Genomic DNA, 21865 nt, shown 5'->3' on the forward strand with positions numbered 1-21865 from the left:
GAAAACTATTTTTATGATCTTTGTGATGTATTTGTTTGTGTCAATATTGTTTACGTTTGAATTTAAAATATTAATCGAGGTTTTGATGTTTGCAAAAATGAAAATTTGGTTTTAAAATTTACGTCGTTACACTAATCAGGTAACCAAGTGCATTTTGAGGATGGGACGTTGAGGTGTCAACATTTCATATTTTGTCAACATATTGTAATTGATTTGGAAACATGTAATTCATACAATGATGTAACTCTTTCAATTATATATATGTTGGTTGTGTTTTCTTGAATTACTATTGCCATTGTGGTTATGATACTATACATGAAGTCCTCCACCCTCGGACGTTTCCGCCATCCTTGGTTTGGGGGTGTGACATCATTAAAAATCTCCTCTTGGTCATCTATGGTTGATTGGTTTCCATGTAGCATTTGTTTCTCTCTGGAGCATCGTCAACATCATCTTCATCATTATCTAAGATCGGGGACCAGTATCCAGAATCACATCCCACATGATCTATTTCCATAAGACACAGATTCCTATCACCATTCCTCTCCTTTTTGTCTCCAGAGGACCAATACCCATCAACATTCTAAAACACAATAGCAAATAAGGCTTTCTCACTTTCAGCTAACTCTCTTTACATTTAAAACCAATTTTTTTCATTTTTACAAACATTAAAAACATCAAGTAGTAATTTAGATTCCAATGTAAACAATATTGTCACGACCGATTACATAACAAAGATCACAAAAATAGTTTCCCCCGAGTGTGTGTACGATCACGCTGGTGCCTTCCCACGGTCCTCGCTAGTACCTGAAACACATAACACAACAACTGTAAGCATAAATGCTTAGTGAGTTCCCCAAAATACAACCTACGCACATACGCCTTTCCAGGCCCTGACCTTCCGGTCCATGTGTCTCAGGGGACTTCCGTCCCGACTGGGTAAACCTTCCGGTCCTACCCACATCAACCTTACGGTCCATTTTACAACGCCTTTCGGCCCATAACATAATGCCTTACGGACCATATCAAGCATATCATACATGGCACGTATAACGATTAACTTATCACACATAATGCATATATCTCATATCATAATCGACCTTCCGATCACACAGTCAAACCCTTCCGGATACAGTATAGTGAGAAGACTCACCTCGTATATCTCGATAACTCGCGAACCCTGGAAATCACTCGTGCTCGAACCCCCGAGCTATAATCCTCCTATAACATCATATATCTCTAATTAATACTTGTACCACTAAGGTTGACCATCCCTATCAAGTCAACTCTGGTCAACAGTCAATGGTCAATTTGACCGGACTCGGCGAGTGCACTAGAGCGACTCGGCGAGTATAAGCGTTTTCACCAACTCGCAAGGATTTCCCTTTGACACGTCGAGTACTCCCCTAACTCGATGAGTTCCACCTGGTCATGAATCGCAGGGCCACCGCGACTCAACTCGCCGAGTCGCAAGGACAACTCGGCGAGTTCCAGCTCGACTCAGTCCACCTGTCAATCCCTCTCTAACTCCCCGTGACTCACTAAGTCAACCATAACTCGGCAGGACCACTCACTAAGTGGTTAAGGACAATCTTCATGCTACTCGCCGAGTCTGTTCTTCAGACTCGGCGAGTCCATGCCATGCATCGACTCAAACTTGCTTCTGAGGTCAGATCCGCTCCATAAACTCATAGATCTGGCCCTCCTAAGCTCATTTATCACGTAAAGTCACAGTCTTGCCCACCATGCAACACTTACAAGGTTCTTTTTGGAGAAATGACCACTAATATGGCAACCCTAGCCTCCAACCCAAAAGGAAGGACATAAAGCATATCATTTGGGACTTTCTGGACCTGCTAAGGTCCAGATCTAGGTACCATATCTCCATGGGACCTCTCACACTTCAATTACAAAACAAATAAGGCAAGAAGAAACCCTAGATTTGACCATATCAACATAAACACGGAAATAAGCTCTGAAAGATACCTCAAGAAACTTCCCTTGATGAAATGGAAGTAGATCCAAGCTCCCAACTCTTCTATCTTGACTTTTCCCCCTTCCTTTCTTGCAAAAACACACAAATTTGGTGAACAATAGCCTCTTATCTCACTCACAGGAGCTCTCATCTGCTTTGGTGCTCTCAAGGATCAAGGTGGCCGTAATGAAGGGCCATAAGATCCTTTAAATAGAGCTTAGGACCGGAAAATTAGGGTTTCATCCAACAGCACAGACTCGCCGAGTCCACGCGCGAACCCGCATCCTGAACCGCGACCCTACTCGGCGAGTTCGAGCTCCAACTCGCCGAGTCCCCTCACAAAACACCAAAAATATGCGAATAAAAGATACCTGGAAATCCGGGCTATTACACATATGTTGTGAATTGTTGTTCTGGTATCGGTTATGGAATGGCTTTGGATTTCAGTTGTTCAACCCAAGATATAGTCATTGGTTGTACTTCATAGCGAGAAGAGCAAAACTCCTTTTCAAAAGCTTATTCCACTGTTTCAAGTTCAAGATCAAGTCTAAAATATTCCTATAGAATTGGAACATTTGACTCCTAAACCTATGGCTCTATTGGAAAATTTTCAGGTGGTTTATAACTTGTTGTACTAACAAGAGCAAGGTCCACCAAAGATCTCTCTTAGAGTCTGTTCCACATTGGATTCATGTCCTTGAAGTTCATCGAAGAGCTAAAAAGGGTCAACTTTTTTAAAGAACCATTACTTTATAAACAATATTTCACATTACCCCAGCCCTGTTCGAGGTTGTTAATGAAGTTGAGCTTGTGTTTAATAAGAGTTCTTGAAACACCGTGAGCAATAAGATTGTAAGATGAAATCGATTTGAAGTAGATTGAAAACATATTCACCATGAAGAATTGTGAATGTGTCATAGTCATTGACAACAAATGTTAATCTTTTGTCTTTGACATTTTCTGAACCTTTCGACAACTTTTTATTTTTTTGCACTTTTACACAACTTGGCATGCTCGAAAAGATGAAGAGGTATGCCAAAAATCATTTCTAAGAAAGCGATATTCTCGGCCTACATCTTCTCGATATCAAGAGCAGTTAGAGGAGCTCCTCTACCCTGACCTTGACCTAGGAGTTGAGCAACTGCATCTTGAACTATGGTTCTAACTGGAACATCATTTTCCTCAAGCACCAACAATAAGGCTCAAGTAGGGCAACCCACAATGTTGGCTATATGCATCGAATACGATTGTTGATTACGGTTAGTCATTGCTTAGTTTTAAATTTAAGATTAATGATGATATACATCAAGAACTTTTATCCTGTAATCCATAAATGCAAGAGAGAACTGGTACATTATCAAGCAATGATAATTTGGTCGGATAGATCCAAAGAACTACCACTTATGCTCTAATACTAACTGAAAGAACAATAAAGACTAAACAGTTCCAGTCGAGTTACTTGAACATAATCAACATGTATTTAATACAAAAAGTTACATGAATAAAAATGATTGGGTATGAAATGAAGAACGGAGAAAATGATATAAAGAGAACACATATCTGATTAGTTGTATTGATAGAGGATGTAAAACAACATGGTTGATCTGCCTTTAAATAAATAATACAAAGCATGCAAAGAACCAAGGGAATATAATGTACATCTAAAACAAATCAACATGAACCGTACAACTAAGAAATGATTTTTTTTATCTTGTTCCATATTCTAATGCATACAAAAAACAAATAATCTTCTTAATATTGAATACGTCAACCATCATATCAGTTCAACTCTCGAAACTCATACATCATTGGAATAACATCTTATCTGGGATCACTAACATCCTCGAATAAGCTTAAGGTCACTTTCTTGAACTATCAAGGACTTATCTCAATATATGTGAATATAAATTTAAATAGATAATAAACAAGGTACAATAATCTTTTTAAGTCGATCATGGACCAACAACGTAACAAAACCAAACCAATGGGATGATCTAAGTTTAAAAATAATAATAATAGAGTAAATTACACAAATGGTCCCTATGGTTTAGGGAAATTTGCGCGTTTGGTCCCTAACTTATTTTTTTAACTCGGTAGGTCCTTACTGTTTGTTTTTGTTACGCGTTTGGTCCCTGTCTTAGTTAAAAAGACTATTTTTCCCTTGGTTTTTTAATTTATTTAGATAAACACACCCACAATTCCACCCCCTCACCTTACCTTACCCCACTATTTTTTTTCCTATTTAAATAATAGTATTTTTAGGAAAGACAGGGACCAAGCACATAACAAAAACACAAAGTAGGGACCAAACATGTAATAAAAGCAAACAGTAGGGACCTTCCGAGTTAAAAAAATAAGTTAGGGACCAAACGTGTAAATTACCCTAAACCATAGGGACCATTCATGTAATTTACTCATAATAATAATAATAATAATAATAATAATAATAATAATAATAATAATAAATATAAATAAATAGGGTTCAAGAGCACAAATTACACCAAACTACAAGAATCATTTGTATATCTATCTTAATCAAACATTGATATAATCTTGTTCAACTAACTCAACACACATTTTTGTAATCGACAAATCCTTTTAACTATACAATAGATTAACAAAAAAATAAAAAATAATTTTGTTCAAGTGCTCTATTTCCATCTATTCATAGATTTTAATGATGCATTCATTCTATTTTAGTGTTTACTTTCATCTGTTTTGAATCTGCCATAAATGGTCTGATGTATACAATTTTTAGAATTATCTATTTTTTAGAATGATTTTCAAGGTTTCATGAGCTTTCACATATATAACATTTTTATTTTTTTATTTTGAAAACAGTTTGAATCAATATGATAGATTCTATCTATGCGTTTTGAATTTAAATTTAAGTTTTCTTTTATAAACTTTATATAACTATTGATAAAATGTAAGTGAGAAAAAAACTCTCTTCATTTTAACAGTCCACAAACTTTAAAACAAACAATCTTACGAACTACTAATGTTGTTCTGCAGAAAACTGCAAATGTGATCGGCAAATGACAAACTTTTACCTCTTAAAAAACAAACACCTAAGAGGATAAATAGAGATAAAGATGGATATGTGAAAGTGAAAGGAAGGCATAAGAAGATCGAGCAGTGAAAGCTTCAATTCGGAATACAAAAGCAACTTAAAAGACATAACATGTTTTGCTTGTTCATTCAATTTAAGCTTTGAATTAATAGCGGTGATGTTTACGATTTTTGATGACTACATATGTAAAAACATGTAAATAAAATTTGAGCATATTAGTGATTTGAGCATATCATCAAACAAACACATGCTTGAAGAGAAAGAAAACTTGGATGAGAAACATATCATCAACAGAAAGGAAAGGAAGAATTAGCCTCCGCTTTGTGTAGCCAATTGAGGGGCTCGTCCTAGCGGAATGATCAAATCCTTTAACAGCTCATATTCCTCGCTACTTATCTGAGCATCATCAAACACCTGGCTCAACCACAACCACATAACAAAATTATTAGAGATTATTTGCATCATCAGTTTCCAAATAAAAATCAGAAAGATACAAGAGTCTTGAATTTGTAAAGTTGGTAACCACTATCACTTCGCTTCTTTATAATATATAAAACACCCTACTTTGATTTCTTTCTATCACAACACAACAATTCACTTTCAAGTTATTTTCTTGGTGTATTTTTATTTTTATTTTTCTTATAAGGACATTATTATGATTGTTATTATAGGTTGAAAAATTAACCAAACCAAATTATACCCCTGTGGTTTTTGGTATGGGTAAAAGTTTTAAAGGAAAAATATAATATAAGAAATAAAACGCAAATCCTTGTTTTTACATGCACATCTCCTATATAACTCGGGGAAGTTACAAACTAGTTAAAGTTTCTAAATTTTATTGCTGTGATCAAAAACCATAATTGTTTTAAAAAGGGAAAATATAGAATAACAAACACACTCACAATCTTATCCACTCAGTTATTTTTTTTATCATACTTATAAGTTATAATAATAGTGAAGTGAAAGTGAAATAAATAAAAGGTTAACATATAAAGTGATGTGGTTGTTTTTCTGTATGCAAGGTGTAAAGTTTTTGTATACACATAATATTTTGAATGTCATTATCTTGAAGTTCACCTTTTGAAAGAACCTTCTTTTATTTGCCAAGTGTGGGGTCATGGCAGGAATCCGGGAGACAGAAAGAGCATCAACAAACAAAAGAACAAACACCTGCCATTGTTTCATTCTGAGAGGTGGAAGTGCATCAATAAAAGACATGGTGTCGAGTAAACAACCCTGCCAGCAAATAATAATTATTATCATTATAATCACACACTCAGTTTTAAATGTATTTAGAATTTATTTTTGAAGAAAAAAATTATCCAATTGTAGCAAATGGCATCCAAATACCACTTTTCTGGAAAAAGATGGAAAGCAATAAACATGATTGAAAGTAGGTAGTAATTATATTTACCATCATGGATTCAATAGTAGAAACGGGAGTGGGAAGTCTGAGATGATGAACAAGTCCAGGTAAAGCTCGAGAAAGACAGCCTGCGAGAGTTGTCTTAATTTCAGCCGACCGGCCATCTGTCAATACAACTATCCGCGGATACTCCCGCCCATTAACCCATGCATAACAACTATCATCACCTCCATATACATACGCCAAAGTAGATGAGGAAACCCATGCAAACAACGACATGAACATTCTTGCAAATGGCGATAGCTGAAACTCAGTGGAATTTTTTGCATCAGAATAAATAAGGATCATAGCATTCTACTTTCAAATTTCAATTTTTTTCTCACTAGGGACACATTATACAATGAAAAATCTACCCAACTATAACAGTGCTTTGTAATTGTATTTGGATGCCGATGGCTCAACTCGAGACTGATTTTAAACAAACCTATGTCATTAATTAAGCTCGTAAACGAGCCTATATATATAATAATATAGAAACATATTGTGGGAATTAAGGATTTAAAGTATTAATAAATGAGCTTCTTAATGAGCTTAAGCTTATTTAGACAAAAAAACGAGCCGAGCTTCTATAATTCTTTACGAGCTCTGTACAATAAAGCTCGAATCAAGCCGAGCTCGAGCCTTATATAACTTAAACGAGCCTGGCTAGGCTCGGCTCGGCTTGTTTGCAACCCTATGCAGTAGGATGCTGTAGTAAAGAAAGAAAGAAAGAAATGGAAGAAGAAGGTTGGTCTGTTTCTTGCACTTAAAGTAAAGTATAGAAGAATGTAGAAATTGTAGTTACATCTAGGACAAATTCCTCTGGTGGAGCATCAAACCAAGAATCCTCAAAGGAATCGAAGAAGTCGGATTCTGTGATACCGGTTTTTTTGGGCCATTTCAATCGGGCTGGTTCTGCTTCAGCTTCTGCTTCTGCACCATCACCAGGAGGTGGCAGGATTACAATTCCAGCTTCAGAAACTGGTATCAAAAGAAAAAGTAGTAATGGTATTTATAAAAACCAAAATTTTAGGATGTTTGTTTTGTTATTAGACCAAAAAAAGAAAAGTGAAACTTACTTACCAGCATCAGGAGCATCAGATTCCCCGGAAGCAACGGCTTCTGCAGCTTGGCTGAGTGCTGCAGCACAGGCTTCTGCTGATGCAACTCGGAATTTATGCTCATGCTCAGGATCAGGATCATTTCCACTGAATTCACACAGTGTTTGATCATCAGCCCAACTCACAGACCGATTTGTCCTACTTGAAGATTTCAGAGATGATTTAAGCCCCCCGACACTACAACTTGGCTCAGAGGAACCAATCTTTGCCTTGTTACCATTTTCACTCTCTTCATCATTTGATGTGGTTACCTTTTTCTTTTGCACATTACATGATGATGATGTTTTCATCTTATCTTTATTATTATTATGGCTCATTTTCTTTCTACTACTACTACTAGTTTTTGTTTCAGCTTCTTTTCCTTTAGATATGCTATATCCATCACCTTGAGTAATTATGGTACTCATGAAATCCATCTCGCCAAAGATGCTCTCTTCTTCCCTTTTTGGCCTCCCTGAAACAGATACCACACACACACATACTTGAACAAATTATACCTCTGAATCATACTTGAACAAACTATGCTAGTTTTTCTCTATAATAACTAATCAGAAGCACATTCACAGATTGGTATGATATCAGTCTGTCTGAGTAGGAAACAATAATGACAAAATTGATTTCAATGATTCAGAGAGGAAAAGCTTTCATTCAATTTCAAATAAAGACCGAAACAAAATCAGAGAACAATCAAATGATCATCTTCCTCCCCAAGCTTACAAGCCGATTTCTAATTCTCAAAAAGATGAATGACATCACACCCAATCTGTAACAATATAGTATTATTCTCTTATTCCCTTTCCTCTCATGCATCATTGACCTTCCTCCACAGATGTCATTGTCAGCCACCCATGTGTGATTCCTTCTCTTGTATACTTACTATCCAAGGGGGCTAATGGTGTGAATCTTATCACAGACTCAGATAATGTAAAAGTGGCTTCAAAGTGTCTCCCATTATGTGGAAGTGGAACAATTTTTTACTAAGCTCCTAGACAATGCCTTAAATAGCAATGCTTTAGTGACCAATACATCCACTTGGTGCTGCTTAAGGTATTGCTTACAATTAGAATCCTTGGAAACTTTTATACACCAAAAACCTAATTATAGAGATTTTGTCATTGTATTTCATATACAGTAAACAAACCAAAAATGGAAATGGGAAATTATAGTTCTCGAGAGCCTTAAGAAACACTGGTGAGACGTGAGAGACAGACTATCTGAGAATTTTATAGTCACGAAGGTAGGTACAGGCGTACAGCTATTCCAATCGCATATAAATTGCTAACTTTATGATAAAGAAAAAAAAAACGATCAGCAATCAACTAAAACAATTCATCTCATACCCGGTTTATTTTTTGAACTGCGTTCATGTTGTGGAATATAACCCTCGATTGCATTTGAAGGGCCAATCCATTCCTCCAAAGACACGATTCCGCCACCAACAGCTCCATCTTCCTTCTCCTTAATTGACAAGTTACGTAATCCAAAATCACCACTGTCCTCCAAACCCTCTTCAGCCTTCACACTCAAACCGTCAAACAGCCTCACCACCTTATTGATTTTCGCTGTATCAATAACCAAGGACCGTTCATCCTGCAAACTTTCAGCATATGCCCGGCTGTCAACTACGCATTTTGTCGAACAATACATACGCATTTCTAAAAGGTCGTAAACTTTGTGCTCTTTCAGAGAAATATGATATCTGCCCTTAACTGCAGCTTCTCCCGGAGAGGGTAATGAGTTGGGGCAAAGCGGGTAACCACACATTTGAGCAATTGATCTTTCGGTGACAACGTCGTGATAATCCGACTTAGAGAGCAAAGATCCAGCTACGAATAACTGGGTTTCAGATTTGATACCTTCTAACAGACATAGTTGTAGCTTGTGTACCACGTCTTTCATAGCTACCGGTGATGAGGATGATGATATATTCGACATGTTTAAATTGGTTTTCCTTTTATTAATCTAATCAGGGTTGATTGGCATGTAGAATTTGGGGAGACGAAGTGATTAATCCGTTTCGATTGATCCTTGGTTTATATCATAACAGACCGACTTCGATAGATGGGTAGACTATATATATCAGGCATATTACCAGTGCTACTAGCCCTAGGGCTTTTACGCTCGGTATAATTTAACAAGGTGTCATCCGAGTCATCGGGTCAATTAAACCCATGTTTTTGGGTCAGTGCACCAGGCGAACACATATTGCTCTTGGGCCTTATTTTCAGATTTTTTATTATGCTCGAGCTAAGCCCAATTCCTTTTAGGGCCAGTTGGGACTTGGGAGGAAGATGACAACCACAGATCAGTACAGATCTGAAAAATTGCCTAGGGACTACACCGACCGGTTCTAGACCGCCAATCTCCAATCGACCCAAGCAAGGCTGTTAAATGCATTGAACTATTAATCTCGACAAAAAGTTCATCTCTAATGACTAATGAACTAATCTAAATGGAAAATTTATAAAATATAAATCCAATATTATCAGATATCTTATATATCATTAAGGGTGTTCAAAAATATCCTAATCATAATTTTTGATATTTGGGTTTCCGAATATATAAAATTTTGAGTAAATTACACAGATGGTCCCTATGCTTTGTGGTTACTTGAGCGTTTGGTCATTAATTTATTTATTTTTTTAACTTGGATCACCTTTATCTTTTGTTTTGTTTTTGTATTTGGTCATTAATAGACCTAAAATGACTATATTACCCATTATGCATTTACTTTTAGTTAATTTATTATTATTGTTATTATGTACTTCTTTCCTTCCAAAATTATTATCCACGGACAAAAAACATATAGATTAAGAAGTTATTTATTATCACTAATTTTATACAATAAAATGATAGTTTTGTCATTACTTTGCATTAAATGTTTCATTAAATACTTAGTTTGTTAAGTAATAATAAGGGGGTATTTTGGTAAAAATGTTATTTATTTTTAGAAGTGAGCTATTATTTTGGAACAAACCAAAAAGGAAAGATGGAATATAATTTTGGAACGGAGTGAGTATAAATTAAATAAAAAAACAAATAAGGTGCACAACTTAAACCCTGGAACATGCAAGTCTTTTTTTTCCTCCCAACCCTCTCTCTGATGTTGCTCTCACAAAAACAATTCACCATTAGTTCAAATCTGGCGATCACCTCTAGTTTTGGTGACCATGACAGCCACCAATATCGAGTTCTAGAACCCCCAAAAAGTCTAAACCCAAATCCCGTTTCGAAAGTATCAAGTTCTGGAAACCCACTTCCGACGAGAAAACCCTAGATCTAGACGATACATTGGTTGTTTTCTAACGAACCATTGTAACTCCAAAAACTTACAACTTATTTCCACCTTTATATTGGGGAAGAAAATCGTTTTCCAGATGGTAGTTTAGATCGGGTATAAACTCATTTTCAGATAGTAGATTGCAAGCAATGGATGGGGCTAAAGTTGAATCGATGGTGGTTAAAATCAGGGAATAAATGCATTTTCAAATGGTGTGATCAATAATTTCCTCATCCCCCAAATCCAAGAACTATGCCACCAGATCCTTCCATTTGAAATCAGATCATGTAACTAAGGTTTGTATGTAATTAAAACTTTGAATTACAATTTCTTATCCATCGGGTTTTAGATAATACCCATCATGATCAGATATGACATCTGGTTTACTTTATTTGATGATGAATTTTGATTTTAGAGAGTATCCCTCTAGGTTATAGAGCCCTGTTGATGATGATATCCTTCGTTAACATGTTGAATTTATAAGGAAGCAGAGGAAAATATTTAACTATTAAAGTTGAAGTGTTCATATCTATTTTAGATTTAAACAAAATTGATAATTTAAATAAATAACAATTAAAATAATTAGATTAAATTTAGAAATTTAGGCGGTGTTTGGTTCGCAAAATGTTTTCGGAGGAATTAGAATCTATTAAGGAATTGGAATCTGTCTTGAATTGGAATCCAATTCAATATTCTGTTTGGTTAGTAGTAAATGGAATTTGAATCCAATTTTATATTTTGTTTGGTCGGCGAAAAATAGAATTGGAATAATGTAAAATGACAGAACTACACTTCTTGGTTTTTGCTTACTTTTACTTTGTTTTATAATTATATGTAAATATATATTATATAAATTATAAAAATAGTAAACGGTGGTGGTGGCGGCGGCGATGGTGGCAAAAGCGACGGTGGTGGTGATGGCGACAATGTGTGGTGGTGATTAAGGTGAAGGTGGTGGTAGTAGTGGCATCACTAGTGTTGACGGTAGAGGCAGTGGTGGTTGCGTGTAGCACCTGGTCCCTAGTACGTAAATCTTATTTGAGTATTTTTCATTTTAAGCCTTGGACTCGGCGAGTCATAGGTCCGACTCGCCGAGTAGGGACGGGACCCGGGACACGTTTAAGTTGGCGACTCGGCGAGTCCATATCCTGGACTCAGCGAGTCACCGCTGTTGGATGAAACCCTAAGTTTCAGGGGCTTGCACCCTATGTAATCCCTCTTTCCGCCCCCAAGCCAGCCCCCATTCACCCTCAGAGCCCTACACCTCGTTCTAAGCCTTGTTTTTGTGGATTTGAAGCCATTTGGTGTGTCCTCTTGAAGTTTGGAGTAAGTAGGAGAGGAGATCAAGAAGAAGAAGAGGAGGTCAAGCACCCTTGAGACTATTTTAGAGTGTTCACTAAGGTATGGCTCGTTTTTCCCCATGTCTTCATGATTATGGCCCCATTAAAGTCCTTCATGACCCATTTTCCAAGCTTGTATGTGCATCATATTTCGAAATAAGTTGATTGGCCTCTAGATCTAAGCATGGTTGAGCTCCAGGAGCTTAGATCTACCATCTTTATGGACCCATATTGCATGAAAACCTTAGAACTACTCTTTTGGTGCATTTTGAACCCTAAAACCCCAATAGATGGATATTTACACTTAAAGTTGGAAACTTTACGTGTTATTCATGCTATAGGAGCCCAGATCTACGAATGGCATGGACTGGATTCGAGCAAAATCGCGTTTATGGCTCTTGCATGAAACAGACTCGGCGAGTCGCTCATCTGACTCGGCGAGTCTAATCGCGAGTCTCCGAGATTGTCCCCTTTTTGCTGTGTCGAGTTGTGTAGTGAGTCTAGGGCGGACTCGGTGAGTTGGAAGCCAAAACTCACCCATGATAGAACTCGGCGAGTCGATGCCCAGACTCGGCGAGTTCAAGGCAATCTCCTTAGATCAAGATCAGACTCGGCGAGTTGTTCATACAACTCGGCGAGTCATAACATAACTTGTTCATCGGATGAAGATGAACTCGGCAAGTTGTTCATACAACTCGGCGAGTAGGATGAAGGACTTGAACATCAGCTTGGAAGGAGAATTCATCGAGTCAACGCCTAACTCGACGAGTAGCAACAGAATCCAGGACAGTTGTTTGGACATGGACTATTTAGTGAGCCAACTCGGCAAGTTGGGTCAACTGGAAGTTGACTCTGACTTTGACTTAGGGCATGATCAGGGGTAAAATGGTCATTTTACCCAAAGGATAGTTAGCAGTATTTAATTGAGTAAGTTGTGGGAATTACAGCTGGAGGATTTCTGGAGCAGCATCAGCAACAGTAGACAGTCAGTTCCCTATCAGATCAGCAGCTACTCCGAGGTGAGTTACCTTCCAGTAACGGTGGGTCTAAGGCCACAATGTCGGCCCACCAATAGGAGACGTATGATAGATGATTGTCTTTGTGATATCATCTAGGTTTGTTACTACCTGATATGATATGTGCTAGCGTGATTCGTTATATGTGATAGTAGTAGAGTTCGGTTGTTAGGACCGAAGGGTAGTCAGACACCCCAGATACGTCTGACAGCATAATATGATATGTTTGCATGTTGGCTTGTTATGTTATATGCGATAGAGGTAGTAGGAGGGGACCAGTACCCAAGTTCGGTTGTTAGGACCGAAGGGTAATCAGACACCCCATACATGTCTGATATTATGTTTGTGTTATGGTATATGTGATGGTAGTAGTAGGGGTGAAATAGTCCCCTAGGGTCGGTTGTTAGGACCGAAGGGTAGTCGGCACCCCAGAATGGCCGTATCGGGTAGTCAGGCACCCCAGAATAGCCTGACAGTATGTATGTTATGTATTGTATGGTATGTGGTACGATGGGGGAACTCACTAAGCTTTGTGCTTACAGTTTACAGTTTTGGTTTCAGGTACCTCTTCATCAAAGGGGAAGGAGCTGGCACGGTAGCGGCACATCATGCACACACACTGGTTTCCGCATTTATTAAATTTCTCTTGGATTTATACTCTGATATTTCGATTGGTTGTATGATTTGGCTTTTGGACATGGTTTATGTTGTGATATGGTTTGATTAAACAATGTTTTATTTACTAACGATTTCTAAAGTAATGTTTTAAAAAACGAAATTTTTGGACGTGAAAATTGGGTCGTTACAAGTTGGTATCAGAGCCCTGGTTTGAGGGATTCGGACACACCTTCGGGGGTGTTTGAACTCAAATCGAGGGGATTAAAAGATTTTGGAAAGAGAAAATGTTTTTCTAAAAGGCTAAGTAAAAGGGTTTTAAGAAAGAGCGAAGTGTGTGATGTGCGCGACCGGCCGAGCTCAAGTAAGTATTCCCCAATGTACCCATACAAGTTTATTTATGTTTATCAATTCTGTAGAACAGCATGCTAGAATAGGACTAAAGATCTAGGAGTGATGCCTTATGTGCCTGCTTTATGTGCTTTAATATACGAAAGAGTTGCATGCTAGAGTTGAGTAGACAGCAGTAGGGTAGCCTGTTTAGGTTATTCCTGATAGTACGAGTTTAGCATTATATGCTAGTTCAGTTCTCTCTTGAGGATAGAGTTGCTTGAGATTGTTTTCTTACGTCCAAATGTTGTTTGCTTTGTGTTATGTGGGCGTTGAAGTGATGGGAGTTAACTGTTAGGTGAATACGTTAAGTCACATGTGATCAGGGTTGAATAATCTCAGAGTGTTGGATTTGACTCTATTGCGTAGCTCTTGTTTGAGTCCTAACCGTTGTAGAGATGAGTCCCTTACTCGAAGGATTATCCGAGCCTCGTCACATGTGATTGTATTCAGGTAATAGTTAGTTGGCATCACCAAGAGGCCTTCAGCAGCTAAGGATTGGGTTGGGTGGAGTCGGAGGTTTCCTAGGGTAAGCCTAGGATAAAGAGTAGCAGTGATCAGCAGTAGTGGAAGGGACCTGGTTGAGTCAAGGCGGACTTTGGGGAAGGTACGAACAGATGTGGAAGGTAGTATGGGCCCGTACTACTGAAAGCAGAGGATCCGTACCCGAACCGAGGAAGGCTAAGATAAGACCAGGGAACTTGTAGTGAGTAGGATCCCTCCAGGGGTATCAGTATCGCTAACAGTTGTTATTTCTTGTATTTCAGAATGGTGGTACTACGTACGAGGCCAGCAGTTGGTAGTTCAGGAGAGGGGTCGGGTTTGAGATCAGGTTTCGAGCCAGTAGATGAGAGGTTGCGTGAGTTCATCACATCTGAGATTACCAGAGGCATCCTTGAGTCGACCCCCATTCTCTTCGGGTCAATCAAGGAAGGGATCATCAAGTTGATGGAGGATCGCCTCAGGGCGTTCAGGAGCGACATGGCATCTGGCCAGTCGGGATCCCGCATGTTGTCCTTTAAGGACTTCAGGGGCAGTGGTGCGCCGGACTTCCACGGGGTGAAGGACCCCATTGTTGCTAGGCGATGGATTGCAGACATCGAGTCTACACAGTTGACTAGATTCTGCCCCGAGGGGTCGAAGGTGAGGTATGCAGCAGGGTGTTTACGGGGCCGAGCTCGAGATTGGTGGGAGTTAGTTGGTGACTCTCTGGGAGCCTCAGCTATCGAGGCTATGATCTGGTCGGACTTTGTGACCAGGTTCAGGGCAGAGTTTGCACCGGCTGTCGAGCTTCAGCAGCTGGCTGGGGAGTTTTTGGACATGAGACAAACGACGGAGACCGTGGCGGAGATCACCGCCATGTTCCGGGAGAGGGCGTTGTTGGTGCCCCAGTATGCGGGTGATGAGGACATGAGGAGGACCCACTACCATGACATGCTCCAGGCTGATATCCGGGAGCACGTTAGTTTTTCAGCCTGCCCCACCCTGGACTCCATGATTGCCAGGGCGAGGGAGAGGGAGATCGATTTGGAGCACATCCGGAAATGGAAATCAGAGGAGGGACAGACAGGAGGGGCTTTGGGGAAGAAGCCCAAGGGATCAGATGGTAGGCCGAAAGGCCAGTCAGGACCGAGCCGCTGCAGGAAATGCGGCAGGCCGCACGAGGGGGCGTGCAGGATAGGATCATCAGGCTGCTACAAGTGCAGCAAAACTGGGCACTATAGCAAGGATTGCACTGCCCCGACAGCAGTTATTCAGACATCAGAGTTGTTGTGTTTCCACTACAACCAGAGGGGCCACAAGAAGGCCAATTGCCACCAATTGACCGTTTCAGCGCCGGTAAAGGCGCCAGCTCCAGCGACCCTGCGGATCACAGATGGCCGGCATGGCAAGGTAGAGGCTCCCGTGGTGAGGAGCCGGGCATTTCAGCTGACCACCGAGGAGGCACGCGCAGCACCCGATGTGGTGACGGGTATGATTCTTACCCTCTCATTTATTTATATGATGTTATGATATTGATATGTGCTCGGTATATGTATATGTGTTAGGATCGTTCCATGTGAACAGTATCCCAGTTCAGGTGTTATTCGACTCGGGTGCATCCCGATCGTTTGTGTCTCTTGCTCTTAGCAAGAAGTTTCCTGAGTCTTCGGGCATGTTGGATTTCCCTTTAGAGGTAGAGATTGCCGACGATCGATCAGTGCGAGCATCAGCAGTGTTCATGGATTGTGTTTTGAGGATATTTGAGGAGCGTTTTCTGGTGGACTTGGTTCCCATTCCGTTGCGTGGGAACAAGGTGATTATTGGCATGGATTGGTTGAGCCCCAATGGGGCGGTGATAGATTGCGCGCAGCAGCTAGTGCGAGTTAGGACCCCAAGTGGGGGAGAGTTAGTGATTCAGGGCGAGAGGCCATAGTGTGGACCCGCAGTATGTTCAGCAGGGAGGGCTAGACGATACCTTCAGCAGGGATGCGCAGGTTATGTTGCGTATGTGATGGATACCCGGGAGACGGGTAAGGCAACAGTGAGCGAGGTTCCAGTGGTGCGAGATTTTGCAGATGTGTTCCCAGAGGAGCTTCCTGGGATACCTCCGGAGCGACAGGTGGAGTTCAGGATTGACCTCGTTCCTGGTGCAGCTCCGATAGCCAAGGCACCATATCGGTTGGCTCCTCCTGAGATGCAGTAGTTGTGTACGCAGCTGCAGGAGCTGCTAGACAAGGGATTCATTAGACCGAGCAATTCACCCTGGGGAGCCCCGATTCTGTTTGTGAAAAAGAAGGACGGGTCGCACCGGATGTGTATAGATTATCGGGACTTGAACAAGGTAACGGTGAAGAACCGTTATCCACTCCTGAGGATTGATGATCTCTTTGACCAGCTTCAGGGAGCATCTTGGTTCTCCAAGATTGACTTGCGTTCGGGTTATCATCAGATGAGGGTCAGGGAGGAGGATACACATAAGACCGAGTTTCGGACGCGCTATGGCCACTATGAGTTCGTGGTGATGCCCTTTGGGCTCACCAATGCTCCTTCCACGTTCATGGACCTCATGAACCGCGTATGCAGACCGATGCTGGATCGGTCTGTGATAGTCTTTATCGATGACATCTTGGTTTATTCCAAGACACAGGAAGAGCATGAGGAGCATCTGAGGGAGGTGTTGGAGACCCTGAGGAGAGAGAGCTTGTATGCCAAGTTCTCTAAGTGTGAGTTTTGGTTGCGCGAGGTGCAATTTCTCGGACACCTTGTCAACTAGAATGGGATTCTGGTCGATCCGGCCAAGGTCGAGGCCGTGATGAGATGGGAGGTTCCGAAGTCTCCATCTGAGATTCGGAGTTTCTTGGGATTAGCAGGCTACTATCAGAGATTTATTCAGGATTTCTCCAAGATAGTCGTACCCCTGACGCGGCTAACGAAGAAAGCCGTGGTCTTTCGGTGGGGACCCGAGCAGCAAACTGCATTTGAGACACTGAGACAGAGATTGTGCGAGGCGCCGATCTTAGCCCTACCGGAGGGCGTAGAGGATTTTGTGGTTTATTGTGACGCGTCTATTTCAGGGTTGGGTGCGGTGTTGATGCAGAGGGGGTATGTTATTGCCTACACTTCGAGGCAGCTCAAGCCTCACAAGGCGAACTACCCGATGCATGATTTGGAGTTGGGGGCGGTGGTTTTCGCCCTCAAGATTTGGCGGCATTACCTCTACGGGGTTCGGTGTACCATTTACACGGACCACAAGAGTTTGAGGTACCTCATGGATCAGCCGAATCTGAACATGTGGCAGCGTCGGTGGTTGGACGTGGTAAAGGATTATGATTGCGAGATCCTATACCACCCGGGGAAGGCCAATGTGGTGGCCGATGCGCTTAGCCGCAAGACGGCGCCGATCAGGGACGTTTGCATGAGGATGACTGTAGCGACTCCCCTGTTGGAGCAGATTCGGGAGGCTCAACAGGAGGCTATCAAGGGGGAACATCGGAAGAGCGAGCGTGTGGTGGGTCAGGTTTCCTCCTTCGATTATGATAGCCGAGGACTATTGACACTACACCGTAGGGTGTGGGTGTCGTACCACGGAGGCGTGCGCCAAATCTTGATGGAGGAGGCGCACAAGTCCCGATTCTCTATTCATCCCGGGGCAACAAAGATGTATAGGGATCTTCGACTATATTACTGGTGGCCCTGCATGAAGCGGGATGTGGCATGGTACGTCGAGCGGTGCTTGACCTGCAGGAAGGTCAAGGCCGAACATCAGAGACCGCATGGGAAGATGCAGCCGTTGGACATCCCGTTGTGGAAATGGGAAGACATCACGATGGATTTTATCACAAAGCTTCCCAGGACTGTGCGCGGAGTAGATTCGATTTAGGTCATCGTGGATCGATTGACCAAGAGTGCCCATTTTATCCCGATCCAGGAGAGCATCTCGGCCGAAAAGTTGGCCGATATTTACATCAGGGAGATAGTAGCGCGGCACGGGGTGCCGGTATCAGTGATATCAGACCGAGATGTGCGATTCACTTCCAGATTTTGGAAGAAGTTTCATGATGAGTTTGGCACTCGTTTGCATTTAGCACCGCCTTTCACCCGCAGACGGATGGTCAAAGCGAGCGGACCATCCAAACTTTGGAGGATATGTTGCGGGCATGTGTGTTGGATTTCGGTGGTAGCTGGGATACCTATCTTCCCTTGGTCGAGTTCTCATACAATAATAGCTACCACGCAAGTATAGACCGTCCCCCATTCGAGATGTTGTATGGTCGGAGGTCCAAGACCCCGATATGCTGGGGTGAAGTTGGCCAGAGGGTTATGGGGAGCACTGAAGTGGTGCTCAAGACGACCGAGAGGATCCAGCAGGTTCGGAGCAGGCTTCAGACTGCTCAAAGTCGACAGAAAAGTTACGCCAACAAGCGTCGATCCGACTTGGAGTTCCAAGTCGGGGACATGGTTCTCCTGAAGGTGTCGCCTTGGAAGGGCGTCATTCGATTCAGGAAGCGGGGCAAGTTGGGCCCGAGATTTATCGGACCGTTCAGGGTTGTAGCCCGGGTGGGCAAGGTGGTGTATAAACTGGATCTGCCAGTCGAGCTCAGCCAGATCCACAACACTTTCTATGTCTCTCAGCTTCGGAAGTGCTTAGTGGATGATTCAGTAGTGGTGCCGTTGGAGGATATTCAGGTTGACGACAGCTTGAATTACATTGAGCGTCCAGTCGCAATCCTTGACAAGAAGTCAAAGGATTTGAGGAACAAGAGGGTGGAACTAGTGAAGGTGTAATGGCAGCACCGCAAGGGTTCAGAGTGGACTTGGGAGTCGGTGGAAGAAATGATGGAGCATTACCCCGAGTTGTTCCAGGATCGAGCAACAGACTTCGAGGACGAAGTCTAAAATAAGTGGGGGAGATTTGTAGCACCTAGTCCCTGGTACGTAAATCTTATTTGAGTATTTTCCATTTTAAGCCTTGGACTCGGCGAGTCATAGGTCCGACTCGCCGAGTAGGGACGGGACCCGAGACACGTTTAAGTTGGCGACTCGGTAAGTCCATATCCTGGACTCGGCGAGTCACCGCTGTTGGATGAAACCCTAAGTTTCAAGGGCTTGCACCCTACTTAATCCCTCTTTCCGCCCCCAAGCCAGCCCCCATTCACCCTCAGAGCCCTACACCTCGTTCTAAGCCTTGTTTTGTGGATTTGAAGCCATTTGGTGTGTCCTCTTGAAGTTTGGAGTAAGTAGGAGAGGAGATCAAGAAGAAGAAGAGGAGGTCAAGCACACTTGAGCTATTTCAGAGTGTTCACTAAGGTATGGCTTGTTTTTTCCCATGTCTTCATGCTTATGGCCCCATTAAAGTCCTTAATGACCCATTTTCGAAGCTTGTATGTGCATCATATTTCGAAATATGGCCTCTAGATCTAAGCATGGTTGAGCTCCAGGAGCTCAGATCTACTATCTTTATGGACCCATATTGCATGAAAACCTTAGAACTACTCTTTTGGTGCATTCTGAACCCTAAAACCCCCATAGATGGATATTTACACGTAAGGTTGGAAATTTTACGTGTTATTCATGCTATAGGAGCCCAGATCTACGAATGGCATGGACTGGATTCGAGCAAAATCGCGTTTATGGCTCTTGCATGAAATAGACTCGGCGAGTCGCTCATCTGACTCGGCAAGTCTAGTCGCGAGTCTCCGAGATTGTCCCCTTTTTGCTGTGTCGAGTTGTGTAGTGAGTCCAGGGCAAACTCGGTGAGTTGGAAGCCAAAACTCACCCATGATAGAACTCGGCGAATCAATGCCCAGACTCGGCGAGTTCAAGGCAATCTCCTTAGATCAAGATCAGACTCGGCGAGTTGTTCATACAACTCGACGAGTCACAGCATAACTTGTTCATCGGATGAAGATGAACTCGGCGAGTTGTTCATACAACTCGGCGAGTAGGATGAAGGACTTGAACATCAGCTTGGAAGGAGAACTCATCGAGTCAACGCCTAACTCGACGAGTAGCAACAGAATCCAGGACAGTTGTTTGGACATGGACTCGGTGAGTTGGCAAGCCAACTCGGCGAGTCGGGTCAACTGGAAGTTGACTCTGACTTTGACTTAGGGCATGATCAGGGGTAAAATGGTCATTTTACCCAAATGACAGTTAGCAGTATTTAATTAAGTTGTGGGAATTACAGCCGGAGGATTTCCGGAGCAGCATCAGCAGCAATAGGCAGTCAGTTCCCGATCAGATCAGCAACTACTCCGAGGTGAGTTACCTTCCAGTAGCGGTGGGTCTAAGGCAACAATGCCGGCCCACCAATAGGAGACGTATGATAGATGATTGTCTTTGTGATATCATCTAGGTTTGTTACTACCTGATATGATACGTGCTAGCGTGATTCGTTATATGTGATAGTAGTAGAGTTCGGTTGTTAGGACCGAAGGGTAGTCAGACACCCCAGATACATCTGACAGCATAATATGATATGTTTGCATGTTGGCTTGTTATGTTATATGCGATAGAGGTAGTAGGAGGGGACCAGTCCCCAAGTTCGGTTGTTAGGACCGAAGGGTAGTCAGACACCCCATACATGTCTGATAATATGTTTGTGTTATGGTATATGTGATGGTAGTAGTAGGGGTGAAATAGTCCCCTAGGGTCGGTTGTTAGGACCGAAGGGTAGTCGGCACCCCAGAATGGCTCGACATGGGTAGGTCAGCACCCCAGAATAGCTTGACACGGGTAGTCGGCACCCCAGAATGGCTGTACCGGGTAGTCAGGCACCCCAGAATAGCCTGACAGTATGCATGTTATGTATTGTATGGTATGTGGTACGATGGGGGAACTCACTAAGCTTTGTGCTTACAGTTTACAGTTTTGGTTTCAGGTACCTCTTCATCAAAGGGGAAGGAGCTGGCACGGTAGCGGCACATCATGCACACACACTGGTTTCTGCATTTATTAGATTTCTCTGGGATTTATACTCTGATATTTCGATTGGTTGTATGATTTGGCTTTTGGACATGGTTTATGTTGTGATATGGTTTGATTAAACAATGTTTTATTCACTAACGATTTCTAAAGTAATGTTTTAAAAAACAAAATTTTTGGACGTGAAAATATGGTCATTACATTGTGGCAGTAGGTGTTAGTGGTGGCGGTGGTGGTCATAGT

General features: G+C 41.8%; 1 protein-coding gene across 1 annotated transcript; it reads right to left on the reverse strand.

Annotated features, from left to right (window-relative positions):
- Positions 1-5145: 5145 nt before the first annotated feature.
- On the reverse strand, positions 5146-9682 carry LOC145015494 (RNA polymerase II subunit B1 CTD phosphatase RPAP2-like protein). Its single transcript, XM_078973975.1, has 6 exons — positions 8915-9682; positions 7537-8028; positions 7259-7434; positions 6463-6717; positions 6126-6284; positions 5146-5462 (listed from the first exon to the last, which is right to left on the reverse strand). Exons 1-6 carry the CDS (start codon positions 9507-9509, stop codon positions 5358-5360), a joined length of 1782 nt encoding a protein of 593 aa, XP_078830101.1. The 5' UTR covers positions 9510-9682; the 3' UTR covers positions 5146-5357.
- Between the last annotated feature and the right edge of the window lie 12183 nt (positions 9683-21865).

This window comes from Lactuca saligna, chromosome 9, assembly GCF_052625555.1.
Source record: "Lactuca saligna cultivar CGN05327 chromosome 9, ASM5262555v1, whole genome shotgun sequence".
Classification (NCBI taxonomy): Eukaryota; Viridiplantae; Streptophyta; class Magnoliopsida; order Asterales; family Asteraceae; genus Lactuca; species Lactuca saligna.